General features: G+C 46.0%; 1 protein-coding gene across 1 annotated transcript; it reads right to left on the bottom strand.

Moving 5' to 3' along the window:
• Positions 1-2,103: 2,103 nt before the first annotated feature.
• SNX12 (sorting nexin 12) lies at positions 2,104-11,986 on the bottom strand. The gene is made up of 4 exons (XM_004621540.2): positions 11,725-11,986; positions 5,948-6,043; positions 4,271-4,395; positions 2,104-3,917 (listed from the first exon to the last, which is right to left on the bottom strand). Exons 1-4 carry the CDS (start codon positions 11,887-11,889, stop codon positions 3,815-3,817), a joined length of 489 nt encoding a protein of 162 aa, XP_004621597.1. The 5' UTR covers positions 11,890-11,986; the 3' UTR covers positions 2,104-3,814.
• Between the last annotated feature and the right edge of the window lie 200 nt (positions 11,987-12,186).

Here is a 12,186-nt window from a genome sequence, read left to right as displayed (position 1 = left end):
TAGTGCTCACTAAGGATCACTGTGTTGGGGCCGGAGTGATAGTACAGCAGGTAGGGCATTTGCCTTACATATGGCCAACCTGGGTTCGATCCCCGGCATCCCATATGGTCACCCAAACACCGCCAGGAGTAATTCCTGAGTGCAGAGCCAGGACTTAACCCCTGAACATCACCGGGTGAGATCCAGAAAGAAAAAAAAATCACTGTGTTGCTCACACATGTGTTTGCCTGAGGTCACATGCTAGCTGCATTGCTCACATCTTCAGCTGTGCTGCTCACAGACAGTTGGTCACATACCTGGCTTTGGTGGACTGGAGATCATTGCAGTGCCAAGGGTTCCAAAGAGCAAGGTATTGGAAATGTGCCCAAAGCATGAAGGTATATCATGGGCCAAAACCAGAGATCATATTCATGACTTCACATTTATACAACAGGTCATTTATGCCATGAGTCATCCCCCAGTCCCATCTAATATTCTTTTTATTTTCATTAGTGAATACCAAAAAAAGGGAATACACATTCTTTTCCAGTGCATATGGTACATTTTCCAGAATAGACCATGTGCTGGGCCACACACATACCTCAACAGAATCGGGAAGATAGATATTGTATCTATCTTTTCAGACCATGAGGCCCCATCTAATGTTTTAAGGGGGCCAGGGATATGGCTCAGTAAAGCACACACTTCATATGCATGAGGTCCAGGATTCCATCTCTAGTACGTCCCCCAAAAAAGACTATTTTATTTGAACGGCTGTCAGACAGCTCCTGCTGTTTTTACCATAAGGCTGGACATACAAAAGGCTAATTTTAGTACTTGTCAACGTCATCTCAAATTTTGCTCACATTTTATAGCTTTTTCTAGCCTCTAATCCATCCTTTAACACTGTTCCCTATGAAGGATGCATTTCTATTCTTTTTCCTTCCCTTATCCCACAGAAACATCTATTCTCTATTCCCTCAGATACCTTTTTTCATCTAATTCCTGAACTACAAAAACTACAAAACCCTCAATTCAGCCTACACTCTTCTTAGACCTAACCATCATTGTAAAGTCACGTTAATTCATGTTTTGACCAAAGCACTTTCTTTGATTTTTTCTACATTCAACTGCAAGATCAAAACTAGTGTTGCCACCCCCAAGTGACATAACTCCTCTCTATCCCTCATTCCGATCCTTTCTCAAAACCTACTTTGTGTGGGAAGCCTTTTCAGAACACATTGGTCAGATGAAAGTATCTACCCATCCAAAGTTCTCAGTTTATCCACCACTCCGCCTGCATCGATCTATTTGAAAAGGGGGAGATGTCTCAACCAAGGTAAAAGTTCCATGAAAGAAAAAGTGTTAGTAGGTGGTGCCACTGGATAAGTCCAGGGACACGCGTGTTTACATATATATATATAGCATATGCATACACACTATAAATACACTCCTCCCAAGTTAGCACGAACCCACAAACCTAAAAACCAAATCTGCTAAATCTGACCCAAACCTCTGGTACTGAGCCTCTAATGGCTACTTCCTGCAAATAGATACCTTACCTCTGAGACAAAGTCAGTTGTGAGTTTCATGGTAAAATACTGCTGCCAGCAGCGAGGGTTCTGCTTTACATTTTCTGAAACCAGCTATTTCTTCAGTAAGTTTTATTATATATTTGGGTTTTGGTCCATACCCAGCAATACATTCAGGGCTCAATCCTGGCTGTCCTCAGGGATCACACCTGGAGGGGGTCAGGGAAGCCTATCACAGTAACAGGACTCAGGTCAACTGTAAGACAAGCACCTCACTCCCGATACTATCTCTATGACCCGTTTTACATTTTGGTTTTGGAGCCAAACTCAGAAGTGCTCACGAGTAACTCCTGGCTCTGCACTCAAGGATCACTCCTGGCAGTGTTCTGGGGACCACATGGGATGCCAGGGATCTAACCCAGGCCGGCTGTGTACAAGGCAAGCGCCCTAATCGCTGTACTATCTCTCCAGTCCCACTGTTTGACATTTTAAGTGAAAAACTTACTCAACGCCACTGACCACGTCTCTATGATTTCTGCCCAATACCCAGGAAATCTTAGATCTTAAAATAACCACTAAATGTACAACTGAAGAAGGTAAACAAGAGGCTTGTTTCACAGTGGTTTAATATGAACAGAGTTGAATATGACATTGTCTGACAGAAGAATGAACAGTTCGCCAAATAAAAGCCCCTAAGTCGGATATATACACAGCAGAAATGGGGCTTCAGGCTCTCAGCATTTGTGCACAATGAAAGAAGAAACCTTTAAAATCAATAACAGAAGATACAAATAAAAAAGGCAGCAACTCTACCAACACTGGGGAGGTGAAAATGGGAGCAGAGCTTCCCCGGCACAGGCTCAGCGACTGGAGAGCTGATCTGTCTCAGGAAATGCAATATTTAGATGAATTCCAAATCCTATCAAAATCCAATTCTCGTCTCCCCAAACAGGTTTTTCTCAGCGTGGGCCATCCTTTTTTCCCCAAGGCATGTTGAGAGGACTCGAACCTTTCAGTAACAGGGAGTCTGAGCAGTGAGTCCCCACGTCTTCCCTGGTACCAGAGTTCATTTGCTCCCATCCTAGCAACGTGCAAGAGAGCTCATGGGCCCCAGCAAAAACAATCGCTGCTGTCCCAGACAGCAGCCCAGCACTAAGAAGCTGCTCCCAACTCAAAAATTTGGGAAACCCACCCCCAGCTGCGAGCCTTAGCTCGGCTTCTGGGAAGAATGCTGGCGTTCCGGGGGAAACAAGTGCAGGCAGTTCAGTAACCCTGTGACCCAGTTGGGGAAGGCAGCAACAACTCTTGCCCCTGAGCCCCATCCAACAGCTCAAAGTGCTTTGGAAGGAAACTATGTGAATTGCTCGTGTGCTTCTGCCTTATGGCAGCAACTCAATGGCATGGGGAAAAGGAAAAATGGAAGGAAGAGTGTAGTGATGCCATTCCCTGCCACTGGGAAATACCTAGAAAATGATTCACTCCCACCCTTCAGGGAGTTACCTGGAAGCCACCAAACCTGCAGAGCTGTCCCTAAAGTAGTGATGGCTTGAAAAGGGAGAACTGCAGGCCTATATTCACTCCCTACCGGTGAGCAAAAATTGGAAGCCAGAACGGGGCACCAGAAAGGGGAAGAGCTAGTCAACCAGAGCTCCCCTCCAGACCTACAGCTCTCTTCTGACTCTGAAGTAGCCGTGGTGAGGATGAGCCCAGAAACCCACACACTTGTTCCACACAACAGACTGTCTCAATTCTAGGATTACCACCGTAAAGGAGGGCGATAGCAATGAAAGAAACGGTTGAGAAAACCGGGAGCAGACCTCGAGCAAACAAGGACGGCTTCTGGGTCTCTACCATCTTCACCAAAAGGAAAAAGTACATGCAGGTAGGAAAGGCAGAGTTGTTCCCTGCTCAGTGTTCCTGGTTAAATCTAAGAGTAAGAAAAATCCCCGGGGCTTGCAGCATCAGTATGTATTCGAGTGTCTCGCTGGCACAAGACACCCACCCCACAAAGTCAGCCTTCTGGCAGGGGTAAATGCCCAAGAAATTGCCTTCCAGTCCAATACCCCACCCCCACCCTTACCCCCAAGCAAAGGACATCTGCCTGGAGCTTCCCACCTCTCCTCAGGGAAGAGGATCCTAGCAGAATGCCCACGGTGTAGTCAGGTACCAAGAAGCACAATGCCAAACAGTCTATCAGGCCAGGGGATGGGTAGCCAACTTCAGATCAAAGAGAGAGAGAGGCTTAGTGTAAAAACCAATGTCATTTCAGCAGGAAAGTAGAGGGCGAGTGGCGAGAAGGCCTCCTACTGGCGCACCTTCCCGGGGACATAGTTCCTGTCAATTGCCTCCTCCTGCAGGAACATGTGTAGGCAGCGTTCATTCTGAGCCAGTGGGTGCCCCGCAATTCTATAAAAAAGATCAAGAGAGTTATTGGTAGTACTGGAGATCAGAAAGAATTCACCGGGGATTGGGGGCAGGAATAGAAGAAGTGCAAGATCAGCCCCAAGCTTCCAGTCAAACAGAGGGCAGCTGCAAGGCAGCTCCTCAACCCTAGTGTTTTATAGGTTGAACAGGGAAGTCTGGAACTCTCTAGGCACCTCCAACATGCAGGATTTTCTTAGGCCCTGAGGAACAAGATAAGAATTCTGCTCTAAGTGATGGACTTTTACTGTCTACTGCAACTCACCACATCATATAGCACACTACCAAAGAGAAAAACCAGCACAAATAGCGCAAGAGCCCCCAGGAACTTGTCTTACTTGTTAATAAATTGTTCAAGGCCCTGTCTCCTTTCTTCAATGAAAGACTCTTCAAAGATGCCTTCATCTCCTCTAAAAGGGAGCTGCCTCTTCAAGGCTTTCCCAGGAAGTGGTGGTACTACAATCTGCAGGAAAGATACAAATTATCAACCACATGGGTAAGAACAGAGGGCACATGAACTGATACAGCACTGTATACTCCATTTACTTCTTTGTGGGGGCGGCTTTTGGGTCACACCCAGAGATGCTCCTGGCTTTGATGATGCTCAGGAATATTCCAGACAGTGCACAGGGGACCATATGGGATGCCGGTGGGGATTGTACCTGTGTTGGCTGCATACAAGGCAAAAGCCCTACCCACTGTACTATTGCTCCAGCCCTACCCCCATTTACTTCTTTTTTGTTGTTGTTGTTGTTGTTGTTCTTTTCCAGGAGCTTTATTTTTTTATTTATTTTTATTTTTTATTAATTATTATTTTATTTTTTTAATTTATTTTAATTTAATTTTTTTAATTATTATTATTTTATTATTTTTAATTAGAGAGTCATCGTGAGGGTACAGTTACAGATCCATACATCTTTGTGCTCATGTTTCCCCCATACAAAGTTCGATAACCCATCCCTTCACCAGTGCCCATTCTCCACCACCAGTAAACCCAACATCCCTCCCCCCCTCCCCAGTCCCGTCTCCCCCCACCCCACCCTGCCACTATGGCAGGGAATTCCCTTTTGTTCTCTCTCTCTGATTAGGTGTTGTGGTTTGCAATAAAGGTGTTGAGTGGCCATTGCGTTCAGTCTCTAGTCTGTATTCGGCCCGCATCACCCTTCCCCCACATGACCTCCAACCACATTTTACTTGGTGGTCCCTTCCCTGAGTTACCCAGAATGAGAGACCAGCCTCCAAGCCATGGAGACAATCTCCTGGTACTTATTTCTACTATTCTTGACCCCCATTTACTTCTAAGGGTCCATCCTAACTGACAGCCAGATATTTGTAGGAACTAAGACATTAAGAACTGATGGCACAAGTCAAAAATTAACGCAACTCTACTTTGTGTGAAGAAAGGTTTATGCTCTCGGAATAAAGGCAAAAAGGATGCGAAGAGATGAATCAAAGGGCTGGCATACATGTACAGTAAGTATGAGGTTCTGAGTTCAATTCCAGGCCCCTCACCCCATTACTAGCACTGGAGGATGAAGCCCAGTGGCCCCCTCAACACCACTGGACCCAAGCAGCCATACTCAGTGGATTTAACCAAACAGCTAATGCAAGTCAGGCCCCCTATGAACTCCTTAAGAGAGTCCCCCGAAGGGAAAACCTCCAGCATACCTCGATTCCCTCCCACAACCCTACCGTCCAAGAACTCACAAACACCTTTCCTGAGACTATACCTTCCATTTTTAGTGCAAACCTTGCTAAAGTTGTAAGATTTTGCTAGATACGAAGTTTAGTAAACTAAATAATTTTTCTTTACAATTTACCGAGTTTCTACTTTCAGTTTTCAAAGTGTATCATCAACCAGGCCCAGAAGGAATTAGCCAGATTCTATAAAGTGAATTTACGTAGGCAGAATATGTTTATGTAACCATTGACTTCAAGATCGTATTTCCACTCTTATGACCTCTCAACTTCTAGAGATCACCTCCAAGGATTCCATAAAGGGAATGGAGTCATACCTTACTATCACGTTCCAGCTCATTTTTGAGCCACTCAAAATCACTGTAGCGCCGTCGTACACAGGACTCCTTCAGCTTGAAAATAGGTAGATTTGTCTATAGGAAAGGAAGAATAAATGAAGAGCAATGGTAAATAATGTTCAGTCTGTGGGAGTCACCTGTTATAACTGTAATAGCTCCCATGTATGATGCTCCTAATCATCCTTTCAAAATTTGCTGGGTGAATACCACTCCTTACCATATCCAGTCCTGTAAGTTGGTGACTAGAACTTTGCTACTTGCTATTTAGAAATTTTCCTACAAAAAATAAAAATAAAAAACTTGCAGTTGTATAAAAATACTTAAACCAAGGTTTTGATTACATTTTAATTATTTGGAATAATAATAAATGTCACCAATAGGAAAGTGACTAAATAAACTATAGTATGCCTATACAATATAACTATACTACCTACACAACCATTAAACCACGTACCACACAACCTACACAACCATGAATAGAATGTGAAATATATGTGCCAATATGAAAAGCTAGTCAACATTAGCATCAAAGTACACAACAGTGGGCTAGGGAGATAGCTCAAAGGGGTGGAGCGCATGTTTTGCGTTCACAGGCCACAAGTTCAGTCCCTTACACGGAATGTCAACCTGCTCCCCAACACCAGGTATAGCTCTGCTGGCTCTTAAGTGCCACTGCATAGGCCTCTTATTCTTTTAAAAGATACAGAACAGTATATATAACTTATCTCCCGGGTCCGGAGCGACAGCACAGTGGAGAGGGCATTTGCCTTGCACACGGCCAACCTGGGTTCAATCCCCCAGCATCCCGTATGGCCACCTGAGCACTGCCAGGAGTCAGTCCTGAGTGCAGAGCCAGGAGTAATCCCTGAGCATCACCGGGTGTGGCCCAAAAAGCCAAAAAAAATTCATATAGCCTGTCTCCATGTTCTAAAAAGATATATATGCTTGGGGGGATAATTTTATATTCATGAATAAGTTCTGCTAATAATGATCGACTCTGAATTTCTTTCTGTTGGCAGGAGACAACTGAAAGAGATGGGAGGGTAAGCTTTTACATTACACAATTTGAACTTATCATGTGCATATAAGCGAAAATTAAACTTGAGGCTGAGGTTGAGACTCGGTGGTAAAGCATCCCCCATGTGTGAAAGCCCTGAGTTCAAGTCTCAGCACACACAATCCTCACTATGTTGTGCTTTGTAGTTCTTGAGTCTGGAAATTGCTTTTTCAAAACACAGTTTTAGGCATATATCATCAGAAGCTAAATAATTTACAAGCCAACTTACATCCATTAGAACTCTGCCTAGGATCCTCCTCACGGTCTAAGAAATGTTAACAGGCTAATGTGGAGGAAGATGATATAAAGTAATATTTTATGACCGTCTCTACAGAGAAGGAAAAAAATAAGAAACTAGGAGCTGGAGAGGTAGAACAGCAAGTACAACACTTGGCCTGCACGTGGCCAAGCCAAGTTCAATACCCAGCACACTAAATGGCTCCCTAAGCCATGTCAGGAGTAACCCCTGAGCACAGAGTCGGAGCTAAACCCTGAGCATATCCAAGTGTGGCCCAAAAACAAAACAAAAAAGTTATGAAGATGTCTGAGGCCAGAGAAATAGGACAGTGGGTTAGATGCTTGTCTTGCATGCATTTGGACTAGAACCCAAGCAAAACCTCGACTCCCACCCGGATTCATTCCTAAGTGCAGAGCCACAAATAAGCACTAAGCACAAAAAATAAAGAGCAATAAACTAGAAATACTGGTTTCTTTAAAGAAATTACGACAATTTTCAATCATTTTACAACTGCAGACCAGCACTGGTGGAAAACTACTGCTCTAGAGGGCGGAGAGGGGAGAGAGACTGTCTTTTGTTTTACTGTGTATCTTTCACGGTATCTTTTGATTATTGTATCAGGTCCTGGAATTAACTTTTCAAAATAAAACATTACAGAGAACCTTTGAATCCTGCAAGAAATAGGGCACCAAATCAAATCATTACAGTACACCCCAAACCTATACAGTATCTTTTTACTGAATCACCGTGATATAGAGGATTACAAAACTGTTCATGATTGCCCTTCAGTCATACAATGTTCCAATACCCATTCCTCCACCAGTGTAATTTCTATCTTATACCAATGATATCTCAGTAAAGTGGGGGAGGAATAATTCTGCAAGAAAAGCATCCTCCGGGGCTGGAGCCATAGCACAGCGGGTAGGGCGTTTGCCTTGCACACGGCCGACCCGGGTTCGATTCCCAGCATCCCATATGGTCCCCTGAGCACAGCCAGGGGTGGTTCCTGAGTGCAGAGCCAGGAGTAACCCCTGTGCATCGCCAGGTGTGGCCCAAAAAGAAAAAAAAAGAAAAAGAAAAATATCCTCCAGTATCATAAGATTTCCATCCGAGTTCATCAGAAATTTTGTGATTCCGCTAACAGTAAAGTCTTAATTACAGGTCTTACCAGAAGTCACCAGAAGAACCAAAGAAAAGGGGGAAAATACTAAGTAGATTCTTCCACCAACTGCCATTTTGTATAGAGACTTCTTCCTTGATTCACAAAAATTATATTCTTTCCCTATCTCCCACAAGAAAACAACAGCCTTCTCTCAGTACTGAGCCACCTATAGAAGGAGCTGTATATATCTAGTCTCCTAGCTCCAGCCTACAAATCGTATGCGGAAGACAGAACTGTACATATAGGACAGGGTACGGAATCCTTTGGCTCTGGTCTACAAGAAGCCAAGGGAAAATTGGGAAAGAATCCAAGCCCAAGCCTCGTTCAAAAAAGGACAAGTGACATTTGAAAAGTTCCATATAGGGGCTGAAGCAATAGCACAGCAGGTAGGGCGTTTGCCTTGCATGTGACCAACCCGGGTTTGATTTCCAGCATCCCATATGGTCCCCTGAGCACTGCCAGGAGTAATTCCTGAGTGCAGAGCCAGGAGTAACCCCTGTGCATCGCCGGGTGTGACCCAAAATGCAAAAAAAGAAAGAAAATGTCCATATACACCATGCGATGTCATCATGACATCTCTCCATCTCATTTCTCAAGGGTCATGAGAAGGGGGGATTTTTCCCTAAGCAAAATGAAAGACAACAAAATTGGAAATATTTAATTGAACAAAAAGTGTCACCTTCTTCTGCCATACACATGCCTAACTCTCAAAGTACATCTTGTGTCTCAAGCACGTAATAAAGCCTATGTGATCATGTTTTTAAATTCAAGGGGCTAGAGAGATAGTACAGCAGGCGACCAACCTGAGTTCAATTCCTAGCAACCCACATGGCTTCTTGAACGCACCAGGAGTGATCCCTGAGCACAGAGTCAGGAATAAGCACAGAGCCAGGCACTGCTGAGAGAGGCCCAAAAACAAACCAAAATTGTAAAAATTTTAAAAATTAAGGGCCCAGAGAGATAGTACAACATAGAGGGCACTTGCCTTGACAACACGGTTCAATCCACAGCACCCCAGGTTGTCTCCCAAGCCCTCCAGGAGTGATCTCTAAGCACAGTCCCAGGAGTAAGAGCTGGGCACCTCAAGGTATGCCCCGCCCAAAAAATTTAAAACAATGATTTATTAATTTTTGCCATAAGATTCCATGAGAGCTGATAGAGACACAAATAAATAATATAGCCAATATAAACAACACAAATCAACTCAAATCCACAGGAGTAGGAACCACCATCAATTCTAAAATCACTATATAAATAGATATTGTGGAGAGGACCAAGGAAAAGCTTAATGGGTAGAAAAATATTGCACACTGAAGTTGTGCAACTAAGTTTTACCAGAATTGGCTGTAATGTGGCTCAGTGGCAAAGTGCATGCCCTGCATCCATGAATCCTCGGTTCAATCCCTACCACCACAAAAGAATTACTCTTAAGCTTTACCAGAAAGACTCAAATTTAATGGAAAGACTATTATGGGCTTTAGAGTCTGACTGACCTGAGTTCAAAGGCCAGCCCACTGCTATGCACACTCAAGGAAATGACTTAAATTACATTTCTTCTCCAGGTACTATCTGTAAAATGGGGGTTTTACAAGGGCTCAAAACTAAAACTTAGTTCAATTCCTGGCATACTGGAAGCACTGAAAGAACTGTCCCTATTGTTATCAGAATGTTGAAATAGACAGCTACTTCATACTTCCTAAGAATCTCTGGTAATACATAAAGACACTGTCTCCAAACCCCCAGAGCAGAGTCTACATACAAAACAAATTATGAAAAAAGTTATGGCTAGGATCCTCAGGTAATTAAATTCTCTACCACTGAGAGTTCCCACCTTTTATCATACTTGAGGGCTCTAACTTCCATTCATACCAAAAGAAATAATTCAAATTTTTCTCATAGATTGTTTCTTCTCATTTTTCGTCTATGGGGGTGGACCCATCAGTGCTCAGGGTGGTGGGAACCATGTGATGCTGGGGATAAATCTCAGGGCCTCTACATGCAAAGCATGCATTCAGCCCACAGAGCTCCCTCTCTGGCTCCTTTCTCTTCTTTGGATAGTCACCATTCGCTTCTCTTTTCCGTTTGGATTTAGACCTGGAATTTGGTAATCAGTTCTCAATTCAGGTAAGAGACAACAGTCTTCTCATTCATTAAAAATGAAAGCACAAATGCTATCTTCGAAGTGTTCAGATGCTGTCTGAGCTCCACGATCATGGCCTCTAGTCTACAAAGCCATCAAGAGCTCTAGAAAATGCCTTTCAAACCTTTTTTTTTTGCCAGTAATCACTTAGTGGAGCAAAAGAACCTACTGACCACATAGTCTATCTGCACATTCCATCCCTGCATTGTGGACTAAGAACGTGAGAATAAAGTCCTCTGTGGTGCACGATGAAAGCAAAGTACTGCTGCGGCAGCCCTGAATTTCATATCTATTCAAGTAACGTAGACCAGGTTGTGGCGTCAAAAGTTTTGTCGAGACCTGAAAGGGCAAAAGCTCATTCATAGTCAGAAAACTCAAGTGAAAAAGGAAAAAAATACTGCGGTATCCATTTCGGACCCTTCAACTCTCAACTCCAAAGGACCCACCCGGGATGAGAGCAGGGACGGACCAAGTACCACTCCCGGGGCTAAGTGCGGTTTCACGGGGAGACGCACAGTGTGTCAACACTGAAGCCTGAACCAGGTCTCACCTTCCAGGAGAAGTCGAGGCAAATCAGGGAAGCGCTGAGGCTCAAGAAAACGCCCTCTCTGAAACTACTCTCCCAAGTCCCCCCCCCCCCTCTGTGCCCTGGATTCCATCAGGCACCTTGCAGCACAGGCTCTGCTGAGCTCCATCATCCTCGGGAGCCCTCGCGAGGGAGCAGGGGAGGAGGGAGGCTGCCCTCCCTCCCTCTCCAGGCTAACTTCCCACGACCTAGTCCAGTTCGAGCATCCCCGACAGAGCGCCTTGGCTTTCCATCACCCCAACCCCCAGCCTCCTCCTCTCCGTTCCTTCCGCCTGGTGCCTTGAAGCCCTCCCTGTTAATAATTGCCATCCTCCCCGGCCAAACTTCACTTCTTGCTCCGGGGTACCTGCTTTTCCCTCCGCCCAGTCCGATGCCCACCTGGAGAGTTCGCTACGCCCTCGGGCCGCAACGGAGTCGAGGAGCCCTCTCCCCCCCAAGCCCCGCAACCCCCCATGACCCCCGTACGCGGCCGCTCCGCCCTTCACCCACCCCCGGGGCAGCCTTTCCCCAGGCCGGGTGTCCCCGCAGCGTCCCGGTCCCCCTTCAGCTGTCTGCCCTCACCCCGTGACTCACCCGCATGCGAACCTCATAGGTGGTGAAGCGCGCCCGGCCCACGCCCACCGTCTGGGGGTTAAAGATGTCGATCTCCAGGAAGTTGCTGGGCGGCCCGTACGCGTCGGTGAGGTCCTGCGGCTTGGAGTTGAGGCGCCGGGTGTCGGCGACCGCCGTGTCCGACATCTTTCCGCGGGAGAGGCCGGGCCGGGGAGAGGGGGTGGGGGGACGAGGCCCGAGTCAGGAGCGCGCGCGAGGCCCCTCCCGCTCGCCAAAATAAGCAGCCAACCGCTAGGCAGCGGCGGTGCGCACGCGCGCCTCACTCCCCACCCCCCCGCGCACGCACGCGCGCGCATGCGCAGCCCGCCCGGGCTCGGCCCGGGACTCGGCATGGCGTTCCGGCGGGCGGCCGGGAGTCCTTTACGGAACGGGCTCATGCCGGCTTCCGGGTGGCCTTTGTGGCCACCCCGGAACCTGTATCTG

This window comes from Sorex araneus, chromosome X, assembly GCF_027595985.1.
Source record: "Sorex araneus isolate mSorAra2 chromosome X, mSorAra2.pri, whole genome shotgun sequence".
NCBI lineage: Eukaryota > Metazoa > Chordata > Mammalia > Eulipotyphla > Soricidae > Sorex > Sorex araneus.
Note: the sequence above shows the minus strand (reverse complement) of the source record. Positions and strands in the feature narration are given on the sequence as shown.

Bases quoted from the DNA above. Each gene is read 5' to 3' on its own strand.
- SNX12 (XM_004621540.2), bottom strand. From the start codon at position 11,889: ATGTCGGACACGGCGGTCGCCGACACCCGGCGCCTCAACTCCAAGCCG. The intron at 6,044-11,724 runs GTGAGTCACGGG...CCTTTCCTATAG, and splicing joins CCTATGAGGTTCGCATGCGG to ACAAATCTACCTATTTTCAA. The intron at 3,918-4,270 runs GTAAGACAAGTT...TCTTTTTTATAG, and splicing joins CTTGAACAATTTATTAACAA to AATTGCGGGGCACCCACTGG.